Raw genomic sequence first — 13,754 nt, 5'->3', positions numbered from 1 at the left:
ATGGTTAGGTCCGTGGTGCCATTAAGTTCTAATAATACATTCAAACATTTCAGCTGGTTTGACGCTAATTCAAGTCCAAATGCAATAATTTATTGAGGCAAAACAACTGTTCTGTAGGACAATGTTGTTTTTAAACTACTGAATTTAGACAATTAGAGCTCACGATTATACAAGCATTCACATAGCCTTTACTAGGAGGCAACACTAGTGCTACTATATGCAAACATTTAATTACAAGGGTTTCCATGTGGCATTCTCTCAAACTGTTTTATTAACTTTATAATAACCGCAGCATTTCAATGCAGTACTGTTTTCTAAGTTTACGGGGTCAATGTCATCCCCTGTAGTTAGCCAATAGCGCCAACAAGTGGAGAATTGAGTTTATCGCAGACATAATGTTGCACTTCTTTACAAACACGCGGGGAGGCGCTATATTACAACTTCTCCGGACATTTCCGAATGACAACGGAGAAACCCGAGGTGAACCCCGGAAGTACCCTCGTTACTGGTCACTAGCAGCTCGTTGTTTGAGCGATGTGTCGCCGCTGCTGCGGGCACGGCAGCACCGGAGCTGGTGTTTACCTCAAACTGGAGCTCAAAATGTATTAAAAAGGAGCCCCCAACAAATTAAAAAAGGATTATTAAGGTATGTAATTCATCATCCATTCTGGAGGCTCTGTTTCTGCGCCCGTCGTGTACACCGTGTTAGCATGCTAGCCGTGTTAGCTTCTGTTTGTGGCTAAACAGTTAGCAAGCTTGATGTAGCTCTCAATTTGGATGCATGATTAGTGTCAAGCTATTGGAGCTGATGTGCCCAGTTTGTGTGGCTGAGTGTGTAGTTGTTTGTGTGTGTATATAGGTCTCAGTCACGACCCTGACTGTACGCGGTGCTGATGTACAGACTCAAATCTCAAGTCACACCTCCTTTAGTCATCTGTTGATTTGCCTCAGTCTCTTTATTTAAAACAAATCTTTCTGTCCCCGTTAACGATCAGATACCTGTTTGAATTGTTTTTCTTTGACTGTCATTCAAAAATGAAAAAATGAATGTTTCATTATAATTTGATGTCTTAGCTAGTGTAGTAAACTAAATGTGAGCTCGTCGTTTTGTTTATTGGTGTGTAAAGTTTATAGACTGATGCTGAACAGCCACTGTAAAATCATGTGGTGGCTTTTAGACACTTATAGTGTGCTTCATCTCGGCGGTCCCCAAGACATGATTGATTCAAACCTCAGACAGACAGTAAAGTCTGTGATTACTTCCCGGACTGAAAACAGACAACACTTTCAGTTTTACCACTCTGGTATGAAAAGCCACCAACTCTTGAAGATGATAAAGACGTGTTCATCTTAAGAGGAAAGATTTACCTGTCTGACTTAGCAAGTCACATTTAATACAGTAGTCCAATGATTGTTCTTTTTCGTAGAGGTTGCGATGTCTGACAGAGGAGTTGATGACATTTATTGACATATCAGAGGCTGCAGAAAGTGGTGAAGAGTATTGCATTTTATTGAGAGATATTTCTGTTGTTTTGTCGAGACTAGTAGTTGTAGTTTCAACAAACAAAAGTTTGATCTTCATGTGCTGCAAACTGGCTGGTTATTCATTTCTTTATTGAAAAACAATCTTGATCCCACGATCACTTCTTTCCTTGTTTATCTCTTTCAGGGGCAGCCTTCCTGACAGTCTACATATTTACTTCATCCTGAATGCTGGTCCAGGAAATAAACACATAAGCATGTTGTTGTGAAGAAAGAACATATTTGGTACGTTGCAAAACTTTTTTTGTTCTCAATTTGCATGCTTATTTGTTGACATGGTCTGATGTGTAACATGTGCAAACAGAGCAAATCAGCTCAGCTCATGTTGTCTGTTAGACTCTTATGCAAAGGCTGGAAGAGTGACATTCCTCCCTTTGGCTTTTACTTGTTCATAGGAGGGTTTTTTAGCTGTCAGCACCAGAGAGCAGTGCCCTGAGGAGTCATTTAGAAGTGTATAAATGAGAATGTAATTCTTTATAAGGGCTCAAACATTCATACATTCATGGATAGAAGCCTTTGAGTGAGAATAAAGCTGTGAACGAGCATAGAAATAGGATAACAAGTTATGGAGAAGCCACTCCGATATGACTTTTTGTAAAGGTTTTTATTTGGTGTTAGATAATGTAGGTTTTCTAATTCTAAAGTGACAACAAGCCACGATGTCTTGTGGTGTCTGTTATTGCATTGGCTGTTAAATCCCTCGCTCTTTAGTATAAATAGCACAAGTTGTATTAATCCATAAATTAAAACCATTTCTTGAAGGAATATATTTTGTCTTCAGCTCTTGTTTCATCTCATTTTCTTCAGTATTGATACTTCCCCTTGCTCTGACTTAGTATGCGATGGGCTTGACTCTGAAGTGCCTGCTGGTTATAGATGTAAGAGAGAAGACAGGCAGTGAGATAAAGAGAGAGGGAGTCTTGTGCTGTGCCCTCTGACTGGGAAGGGCGGACAGCTCTTGTGGTTTTAATGGACCTCCCTCTCATTGACCTCTGAAAAATCAATACGCCAGGAGCCTTTTCTCCCCTGTTAAACATGATGATGGTTTTCTTTGTTTAACAGAAGAAAAAAAAACAACAACCCTAAAACATGCTGTTGTGTCCAACAAGGCTGGTGACGTGTTATCACAAGATAAACACAATGGTTACAGATGCTTTCTATGGAAGGTTCTTCTAAAGGCCTTGTTTGTCTTCATATCGCTTTCAGTTATTTTCTGAAATAGAAGAAAACATGCTTCGTTTGTCCCACGAGGAGAAATTACTTTTACACTCGGTTATTGAGACATGCTACACACAGAGACTGAAACACACACACACACACACACAAACAGGATGTGACCAACACTAATGGAGAGACGCCTTCTGATGAGATGTGATCTGACTTCTTCAATATATCCCAAATCTTTTGTTCCTTCTCTTCATCCATTTATTTACCAGCCCCCGTTGTTTGATATTTAAAATGGTGCTATCCTTTAAGTCTAAGCTTTTTTAGCTTTGACATTAAATGAACGTTTGTTTGTTTTTGGGGGGGTTTTTTTGCACACTCAGCTGCTCTCCATTCATGTCCGGTTGTCATTCATTCAAACTGTGCTGTTAGTTTCTCTTCCTTCGCTGACCCTGAACTGTTGCTGGTGGATTTGGTTGATTTTCGGAGGCATTTTGAGTCACGCCATCATCAACTCATCGCACGTGTCTGGACGAGCGCTGATTCCAATCGGCTGGAGAAATCCCTTTTCTTCTCGATCCATGTCGTTCTATGCACAATGGAGGACAAGCCTGATATTGTTGTGTCAAAGTGACTCCCTATGTTTGATATTAAAAACAGAGAAATCAGAGGATCGAACTGACACACAGTTCATTGTCATCCGCTGTTTTCATCTGTCAGCGTAAAGACCTCTGCTTGCCCACACAAATGTGTTTAATGATCCAATTAGGCCTCTAATCAGGTGGAAGTGGAGCTTTGCACATAGACATGTAGAACAACACCTACAGGAAAGCTGATCACAGTAAATCTCCTCAAGGCGATCAGTATACCAAGTGTGGAACATTTTCCAACTTTTGAGTGTCTTTGCACAGTTCTATTTCTGCGGGTGACTTTTGTCCTGTTTCCTACCACCTGACTGTCCCCACTGATCTGTACACTCATCGGCCACTGTTTTAGGTTCACGGGTTGGACCTCCTCTTACTTTCAGAACTGCCGTGTTTGTTGCATAGAAGCTGCTGGAAACATTTCTTCAGAGATTTTGGTCCATAATGACACGATGGCATCACACAGTTGGTGCAGATTTGTCGGATGCACATCCATGACACCAGTCTCCACATCACAAATTGTGATCTCTGTTGGACTGAGATCCGGTGACTGTGGAGGCCATTTGAGAACAGTGAACTCACCGACATGTTCAAGAAGCCAGTTTGACATGAGCTTTGTGACACGGTGCGTTTTCCTGCTGGAAGTATCCATCAGAAGATGGATACACTGATCATAAAGGGTTGGACATGTGATCATTCCCAGGTAGTCTGTGGCGTTTAAATGATGCTCAATAAGTACACGGGGACCTCGGTTGGAACCAGGGGTTATTTATTTGAGTTGACTTTCTATCAGCTTGAACCGGACTGGCCATTCTGGTTTGACCTCTGGCATCAGGAAGACATTTTCACCCAAAGAACAACCACTCACTGGATATTTTCTCTTTCTTGGTCTCTGTAAACCCGTGAGACGATCGCGCGAGTAGATTAGCAGTTGCTGAAATACTCAGACTATCTCGCCTGGCACCAACAACCATGCACTTTTTTTTTTTTTACCCCATTCTAGTTCTTCGTTTGAATTTCATTCATGCATTGAGTTGCTGCCATGTGATTGGCTGATAAGATATTTGCAATAACAAACAGTCGAACAGCTGTAGCTAATAAAGTGGCTGGTGAGTGTACTTCGGGTCGGTGGGGAGTCCTTGCCCCAGGTGGAGGAGTTTAAGTATCTCGGGGTCTTGTTCACGAGTGGGGGGAAGATGGAGCGTGAGATCGACAGACGGATCGGTGCGGCGTCTGCAGTCATGCGGTCGCTGTATCGGTCCGTCGTGGTGAAGAAGGAGCTAAGCCGAAAGGCAAAGCTCTCGATTTACCGGTCGATCTTCGTTCCTACTCTCACCTATGGTCATGAGCTTTGGGTCATGACCGAAAGAAAGAGATCTCGGATACAAGCGGCCGAAATGGGCTTCCTCCGTAGGGTGGCTGGGCGCACCCTTAGAGATAGGGTGAGGAGCTCTGTCACCAGGGAGGAGCTCGGAGTAGAGCCGTTACTCCTCCACATCGAGAGGAGTCAGTTGAGGTGGTTCGGGCATCTGGTCCGGATGCCTCCCTAGGGAGGTGTTCCGGGCATGTCCCTCCGGGAGGAGGCCCCGGGGTAGACCCAGGACACGCTGGAGAGACTATGTCTCTCGGCTGGCTTGGGAACGCCTTGGGGTCCCACCGGAAGAGCTGGAGGAGGTGTCTGGGGTGAGGGAAGTCTGGGTGTCTCTGCTTAGACTGCTGCCCCCGCGACCCGGCCCCGGATAAGCGGCAGAAAATGGATGGATGGATGGATGGTGAGTGTATATCTATATGAGTCTATTACTTACTTTTTTAATAAAGAACACAGTTCGGCTAAAATGCATGAACATTTCTATTATGGCAGCTCTTACATATATCAGTCAAAGTTTGAATGAGTCCAGTTTTTCTCCCGAGAACACCAACGGGCTCCCATGGGCCCCTCTTTGAAAGGGAGGCATGTGTTCTTAACTTCCTCCCGTTGATCTGACTTCTTTGTCGTGTTATTAAGGGAGCTGTTAGGACGTCTCTGTCATGTTTTTTTTCCCTTCGTTCAAATTCTCTGTATGCCTTTATTGGATAGGAGAGCCCAACAGAGACAGGATATGTTGGGAGGAGAGCGTAGGGGATGACATGCAGGAAAGATTCGAGGCCGGATTCGAACCCGTGGCTGCTGCGACGAGGACCGCCGTCCATACATGGAGAGATATGCAGGAAAAACTCTTAAAAGTCACTATCAGGGATGTTGTCTGAGACTCTGAAAAGCAACCACAGACCGAATGTAATGTAGGTTCAAGACTTGGTCCCAAAACCATTTGTTTGCAAAAAGCACTCTTTTACTGTGTTTGTACCAACATTCAACTGGCTGGATGTTCATATAGTAATATTAATATTGTCTACTTTTTTTGGGTTTCAGAGTTATGATCATATTCGCAATCATCTCAACAAATTCACTGTGTGGAATTAAAACCAGATTCCTCTAACTGGAGTGTGTTTGCCGCTTCTGTCAGAAAAGCACTTTAAAAACTCTCCTTCATTTTGAAAGCAGCTGACATGACACCCACTGACATGGATTGTTTGTTTTTTTTGGATGCACGCAGAAACAAACAGCAGTCTGGTCGTGCCGAGTTAGCTAAAGACTGCTTAGCTCTGCTCCCACAGACTCACTGGAAATGTCTTGTTCATTACGCTCAGCAAAAAGAAGCAGTGACATCTTGGTTGTAGGGAGTAGCAGAACACCCCGTCATCAACAAATACTAAAAGTCAAGTCTGCCTTGATACAGAGTGTGTGTGTGTGTGTGTGTGTGTGTGTGTGTGTGTGTGTGTGTGTGTGTGTGTGTGTGTGTGTGTGTGTGTGTGTGTGTGTGTGTGTGTGTGTGTGTGTGTGTGTGTGTGTGTGTGTGTGTGTGTGTGTGTGTGTGTGTGTGTGTGTGTGTGTGTGTGTGTGTGTGTGTGTGTGTGTGTGTGTGTGTGTGTGAGAGAGAGAGAGAGAGATTGATTGGGTCAATGACAGCATGTAAGAGGAAGTCACATAGCAGGACACTGATTCATTTCCTGCTTGCTTTAGTTGTCAGTGAAGACTCTTGCTGCCATGCCGACACCCCCTTCATGTAAACACTCCTTTCTCTGTTCATCTTTGTACAGTGAATACACTGTGTCTAGTCACCTCTATAGCAATCCAGATGTTATTGTTATTGAAATTTTTTTTTCTGGTTGTTTTGCTCATCGGAGTTCAAGTCTAACTTTCCCCAGTTCTGTAAAATTTCTTATCGTGTTTTTGGTGTTGGCGGACTCAAGAATTTAGTTGGGTTTTTTTGTCCACCCATGCTGCTCACTGTTGTTCTGATCAAACCCGGGATGAATCCATCAAGATACTGCAATGATAAGTATCTCCTTGTGATATGATTATCGATCATCTCATTGATCGACGTGGTGTCAATAGAAGGTTGTACGGATTATTATTAGCCTTGTATTCCTCACATGCTCGCTGGCTGCAGGATCGGTTTCACTGATTGATCTCAAAGCAGCCAACATTGTCTCACTGTTCCTGTCGTGACCTTGACATGAACACAGAACAAGAAACTCACAGCCGCTCACGTCCCGTGTGTTGTGCAAGGTTCGAAGGGCATGGACACCTGAGATCCCGTTTCTTTGTCTCTTATATGTCGTGTGTTTTCTGTTCAGCACTTTCAAACATCTGAGTGCCTACAGACCAGATTGTGTAATAATATGAACAGAAGTGTTTAGGTTCCTCTTGTCATGTCTGCTGGTTATTATGACCTCTGGGACCTTTCCTCAAGTGCCACCATAGGAACAGCATACCTCCATGTTTGAAGTGAAGTTCACCTGATCTCTGGCTGCCCCTTTGAAAGGTGCCGTGTGTCTTCAGAGGGGCAGTGGACCGATATGGAAAAAAGAATAAAATAAAGTGTTTCAAGAGAACAATGACTTTGTATTTTCTCATTTTGAAGATCAAGAAGACAGAAGCCCTCAGTTTAACTTTACCTGTAATCTCTCTCTCTCTCTCTCTCTCTAGGGTAGGATGCAGTCTTCAAACCACCGACTGCGAGATATGGATCAGCACCACCCGCTGCTGTCGGCAGGCTCCGATGTGGAGTCAGGGAGTCTGTCGGCCGATGTCATGGTCGTGGGTCCCCATGCACACGCAGCAGGAAACCGCACACTGTGGTTCATTCAGGACAGCTGCGGGATGGTGTGCGCGTCCATCACCTGGTTCCTGGTGCTCTACGCTGAATTTGTGGTGAACTTTGTCATGCTGCTGCCCAACAAGAACTTCTGGTACTCCCTACTGAACGGGGCCGCCTTCAACTCCCTGGCTGTGCTTGCATTGGCCTCGCATCTGCGCACCATGCTGACTGACCCGGTAAGGGTGCGAAGAACAGTGTGGAGGATAAAGATGGAGCTAAAAGGCGAACAGGAGCAAAAAAAAAAAAAAAGAGGCTCAAGTCCGTGTTTAACTGAAAAACATTTATGTCACAGTCTCCTAAAAAAAAAAGTGTAATTAAAAACACATGGTCAGGGTCTGACGCTCACATCTGATGTTATCTTGCACACTGTGTGTGTGGGGGGGGGGGGTTGTTGCTGTTGTAAAGTCTCAGCTTTGTAACTGATCCTCTGACATTACTCTCAGTGATTTCTCTCGTCATGCTGCAGGAAGTGTAGGTCAAATACGATCAGTGGTGCTGCAACGTTGACTCATTCCTACTCTGAGAAACCTGATGACGGCTTCGCTTGTGCTTTCTAGCCCACGACAGCCAGGCCTTCCCAGCTGCTCCGTTTTAAAAGCCCAAAATAGTCCACTCTACAGTCAGCTGGCCTGTACAGTGTCCACTCGGGGTTTTGACTGAACTTAAAGGTCTTACATTGTGAGATTGCACAGATTAAAATGAAGGATACCTTACATTATAGTCGAGCTAAGAAGAGTGTGTTGTCCCGTAAAGAGAGATTGTTCCATGTGCACAAGTCGGATGTGTTTGGAGCCCTTCACAGGGAAAAGTAGAAACACTTGTTGATTTTAGACACAGCTTGAATTCTCACAGCCATAACTTCCTATTGTGTTTATTTGGGACATTCATCCTTGATGCCCATCATCCTCCATCCTACAGGGTGCAGTTCCGAAGGGAAATGCAACCAAGGAGTACATGGAGAGCTTACAGCTGAAGCCCGGTGAGGTCATCTACAAGTGCCCGAAGTGCTGCAGCATCAAGCCCGAGAGGGCACACCACTGCAGGTCAGTCTGCAGCCAATCAGGCGGTGACGTGCTTCTTTTGTACCATCTTAACTGCCCCTTTGAAGCCTCTCTGCACATGTTCAGTTTCACTTTAACGGGAGCAGCGTCGGCGTGTTTGTGATGCCTCCGTGTCTTCTCTTCCCTGCCTTCAGTATTTGTAAAAGATGTATCAGGAAGATGGATCACCACTGTCCCTGGGTCAACAACTGCGTGGGAGAAAAGAATCAGAGGTTCTTTGTACTTTTCACTGTAAGTTCACTCAAACACTCGCGCTGTGGTACATTTCTTTCAAACAAGGGTGTGATTGAGTAGATTCATTATGTACATACATCTGATCTTTTATATCACCTAATGATCATTTGAACTGATAACTTCGCATCATCATGTGTACGTTGCCGAGGTTACAGGACTCTATCTCCCTGTTTTTTTAATTAAAAAAAAACGAGGAAGGCAAAATGTCCTCTTCTGGATCTAAACGGTCCCTGGAGTGTTTCGTCCAGCTGAGGTTTTACTGCTCAGACGTGATGTCACTCACATCAAACACAAGCCTGCATGAAATGTACTCACACAGCCATTTGTGATTCTCACGACATCAGCACTTTTTATATGGCTTCATGTGCTGACCGCAACTTTTATTTATTTATTTTTTAACTCTGGAACATAAAGCTCTTATATGTGGCTGTGCAGTACAAGGTTACCTGTGAGATGACAGTTTTGCTCTGCTCACAGATTATGTAATTACAGTGCAGCACAGCCCTATTATATTTAAATCATAGACAAATGTGTAATTTGTAAGGGAAATCAGAACTTAGGCAGCCATGTTGGATAGTGGCACATTGGCCTTTTTTCACCCATCTGTCACTTCCTTCTCTTTTTGTCCTCTGGTGTTCGTCTGCCTGCAGATGTACATAGCCTTGATTTCAGCCCACGCCCTGGCCCTCAGTGGCATGCACTTCTTCAGCTGTATTAAAGTCCAGTGGAATGGTAAGGCCTCTCTGTCGTACAGTATCAACTATGACGTTGTTAATCTTGTGTGTCTCTTTGTAGAGCTAATAATACACTACTCACCATAAGTTAGGGATGTTGTGTGAGGGCTTTTCCTGATTGTGAGTAGTGTACTTTATTCTTAGATTTTCATTTTTTGCTGCACAGCATGATACTGGCTCATCAAGGAAATGTTCTCAACCAGATAGATAGATAGATAGATAGATAGATAGATAGATAGATAGATAGATAGATAGATAGATACTTTATTGATCCCGAGGGAAATTCAAGTTGTACATGCAAATGTGATGTCATAATAAGACAGACTGCTGTGATTGGCCGAAAATGGCAGCTAATTTCACACAACGGCTAATCCTTTGATGAAAACCTTTGTGTGAATGTTTGACAGCTTGTTAGAAATGTTTGGGGAGAATTCACTGAAGTTTCAGTCTGACTCTAGGTCAGGTCAGGTGCACGATTGGTTGTGGAAATTGCTCATCCTTTGAATGCAGTCCGTTTGCCAGTGTCTTTTTTTTTGTTTGTTTTTGTTTTTTTAACATCCCAGTCAGATAGTGAAAAATCACAACTCCTTTCCTTTTCCTTTTGATCAGAATGCAGCGACTTTTCTCCGGGGGTTTCTGTGCTGCTGCTGATCTTCCTCTGTCTGGAAGCCATCCTCTTCCTCACTTTCACAGCTGTAATGTTTGGTACGCAGATCCACTCCATCTGCAATGATGAGACGGTGAGTATCCACTGTTCCCTTCGAGCTTTGTTTCTTTTAACAACGTATGTGTGGTGGGGAGAGTCACGGCACGGTCGTGGGGCGACGAGTAGGTGTATATATACATATCTAAACAGTATACGTTCCTTCCTTCTTCTCGTCCCCTTTTGATGTGATTGTTTACATTGGCCTGCAGATAAGGCAAACAGACAACCTGCCGAGGAATCCTTTGATTTACAGTCCTCTCTGAATGTCTTGCAGGAGATTGAACGTCTTAAAAATGAGAAGCCTACTTGGGAGCGTCGCATGAGATGGGACGGGATGAAAGCTGTGTTTGGGAGTCCACCCTCCGTGCTTTGGTGTAATCCATTCACAGGCCTGCGTCTGCGGCGTCTGCTGCTGTTAACACAAGGTCGCCGGGGCGGATCTGAGTTTTCTGTCTGAGAGCGGGGCAGACTCATGCAGCTGAACACTCGTCCGCCTCTTGAGCGATATTTATTTGTTTCTGGGGGAGCAGAGATGAGCTTCTGCTCCCTGAGGCTCTTCTTTATGTGTGGGAGACACAACAGACTAGCTGCTCCGGGCCATCACTACCACCACTGAAAGTTTGTCTTATCACTTGCACATGCTAAAAGTGACCCAACATCCTTTGGTCTGCACGAGTACAACTGGAATATTGGTTGTAACAGGAGCAGCTTTTTCAGTTCCAGTGTGTTTTTAGGTAAAGCATGCAGTTTTTTTTTTTTTTTTTTTTTTATTCCTTTTGAGACCTTCCAAGGTGCTGTTTGAGCTCGACTCATTCACCTTCAGTAGACTGCTGCAGGAGTTTGATCACCACGAGACCAAGACGAATCAAGTTAAATGGCCCAATGCTTGAAACCGTTTCATGAACCCAGATGAGGGAGTCACAGTGGAGGACGTGCATAACTTTCATGGCTCTCGGGGAAAGAGTTTAGATCGTGTGTAAAGTGGACATGACAAAAAGAACTGTGCTGCCTCGCTTTGCACGTGTAAGCTGGATGGGTTGGTATCCCAGCCTGAAAATGAGCCTTTCACCATGTTTGGACGAATGCACAGGACAACTGTGAACACCTCATTGTTATTCAACAGGACTGAGTGTCTTTTCTTATCTTCTGTGTCATGTATGTCTCCTCAAGCGGAAATTGTTGATTCTTTCTCTTTCGGCTACTTGGGCCTGTATAAATATTAGTTTCTTGTTTTAACAACTGCCGAAGCCTCTTTATCATGACACTGAGCTCAACTCAACAGTTGACTGCAGTGATTCTCTTTTGTTTCAAATCTCTATTTGTGGGGGATAAATCAGTTTTCTATAACTTGTTCAGTGTCTGCACAGTTGCTAATCCTCCCCTCCATGCTGCTCCAAATCCTATTTTCAGCAAAAGATCTATCATTGGGTCCACTCATGCCTGCTTGGTTTTTCATATCAGAGCATTATAGGACGTTGCCTGCTGAAAAAGCTGAATGTTACTCAGTTTGAATTTACTTGCACACCGTTTTTCTTTTATGAAAAAGCTTCTGTTTATATTCCATTTGTAAGATTAACAGTTGGATAAAACTTCACAGCATTTAAACTCCTATAAACAACGGTACAACCCCCTCTGAGACAGAGCCAAGTCGCAGACTAGGCGGCTTTGCATGCTCCTCTTGCAGCATGTGGTGCCACAATTTGAAAAGCAGAACTGGAGACATTAGCACAACCCCTTTTTGGCTCTCGTTGGGATCTCATTTTGGTCTCAAGGGCCAGGCTCCATTGTGCAGGCTGCCTGCAGAATTAAAAAGGAGCTGCTTTGCAGAAAGAGGCCGAGGTAGCTGGCTCTTTATACAAGCTTTAACTCTGAACAAAGTCTTGAGGAGCCCGGTGAATGATTGGAAGGCCGTACCTGCTTTCACTCCAGAAATGTAAGTCCTGTAACATCCAGCAGGAGAACAGTCAGATTCTTTTAGCTTATTATTGCCTTCAAATTCAAGTGAAATGATCAGCTTTTGTATTCCCATATTTATAAAAGCTTGTCTCCCATTTTCACTTCATCAGTTGGCCTGTTTGCACTGAATGGATGACACTCGTTGAATCTGCAGTTCAGGCTTTACCCTCATGTTTGACTTGCAGGCTCTTATCAAAGTATTGACAAAACAAGATTTTTTTTTAATGTACACCGCTTTATGTTCTCATCTGTGGTTGTCAGGAGAATGAACTGAGTCTCCTCTGTTTACACTGAATGATCCCATCTGTTGCTGTCTGACTACAACATGTACTTAGAATGTAAAACATATTTTGTGGGGCTAAGTGACACAGCACTTAAGCCAACTGATATCAGGGGATTTATTTAAAGCTGCCCTCACACGTCTGATGTTATTCTGCAGGACTGCATCACTTTACCTACACTTTTCTTGTTTTGTCTATTGTTATAGTTTAGCCAATAACAGTTTGTTTTACTTCTCTTCATTAGCCCTTTGTTTCAACTGACCTTGATTTCATTTTGGTGTGAAACACAGCAGAGTAAATGTACACTTAACATGCACAAAGTTAAAAAAATCCCATACAAGCTGTCAGTGTCACTTATGTGTAGGGAAATAGATGCGATCTGTTTGACAGTTTCACACGTACTTTGGTTCTATTAAAAAGAAAATTGCAGGTATTGTTTGCAAAAAACCATCTGGAGCCAGTGAGACGTCTCTTGAGTCCAAAAACAGTGGCAATACTAACAACAAACTGAAACATTAAACTCTTAGATGTATTGGTAGGAAGTAGCAGATAATGGGTGTTAGTTTTTGGCTGTTTTGAATTAAAGGACATCGCTGCGTTGAATGGATATTAGTGTTCAGTGGTGTATTTTGTGCAATAAATTGGGCTCGATTCATGTCAACAAGTATTATCACAGGATTTGTTTGATTCCTATCCCCAATGCTGTACTTTTAAGACTTGATTTAGGATTTTTTACAGGGTATGTATTAATGCTTCGTTATCGAATGAATAAACAGTTGTACCCATCATTGTTTGGTCATCCCTACCTGCTGTATGTCCGAAGCTGATACAATCCCCATAGGAGAGGATCGTTCGACAATGTGCATAGTTGTGTGAAACAGTGCAACACTATCTGTCAATGGCTTTTCTCCCAAGGCAGAAAATGTAGGATCAAGAACATTTTGTGATGTGTAGTTCTGACTCTGAGCACTATGGTGATGTGACGACAGACTTACCATTAACATCTTCATTTCCAGTTGACAAAGGTTTTATTTGCTCTCAGGGGAGAGAATTTTTCCTTGAGGAGAAAGTCCGTCAAAATTATTACAAAGTATAAAAGTTACTATTAACAGTATATAAATGGAATGTTTTATTCAAGTTTTTAAATTGTGTCATTATCATGTGTCCTCTTTAACGTCATTCTTTTACATAATAAAGTTGATTAAATTAAAGCTATATGTGACTGGTTTT

The 13,754-nt window shown here is 43.2% G+C and overlaps 1 protein-coding gene across 1 annotated transcript; it reads left to right on the top strand.

The window, feature by feature from the left end:
- The first annotated feature begins 480 nt into the window (after positions 1-480).
- Positions 481-13,310, top strand: zdhhc7 (zDHHC palmitoyltransferase 7). Its single transcript, XM_079340234.1, has 8 exons — positions 481-646; positions 1,670-1,767; positions 7,381-7,728; positions 8,471-8,595; positions 8,748-8,844; positions 9,498-9,579; positions 10,191-10,321; positions 10,562-13,310. The coding sequence occupies exons 3-8, from the start codon at positions 7,387-7,389 to the stop codon at positions 10,742-10,744; spliced, it is 960 nt and encodes a 319-aa protein (XP_079196360.1). The 5' UTR covers positions 481-646; positions 1,670-1,767; positions 7,381-7,386; the 3' UTR covers positions 10,745-13,310.
- The last annotated feature ends 444 nt before the right edge of the window (positions 13,311-13,754 follow it).

Source organism: Symphodus melops, assembly GCF_947650265.1.
Source record: "Symphodus melops genome assembly, chromosome: 3".
Lineage (NCBI taxonomy): Eukaryota > Metazoa > Chordata > Actinopteri > Labriformes > Labridae > Symphodus > Symphodus melops.
The sequence above is the reverse complement of the archived record's forward strand: the minus strand, read 5'-3'. Positions and strand labels throughout refer to the sequence as shown.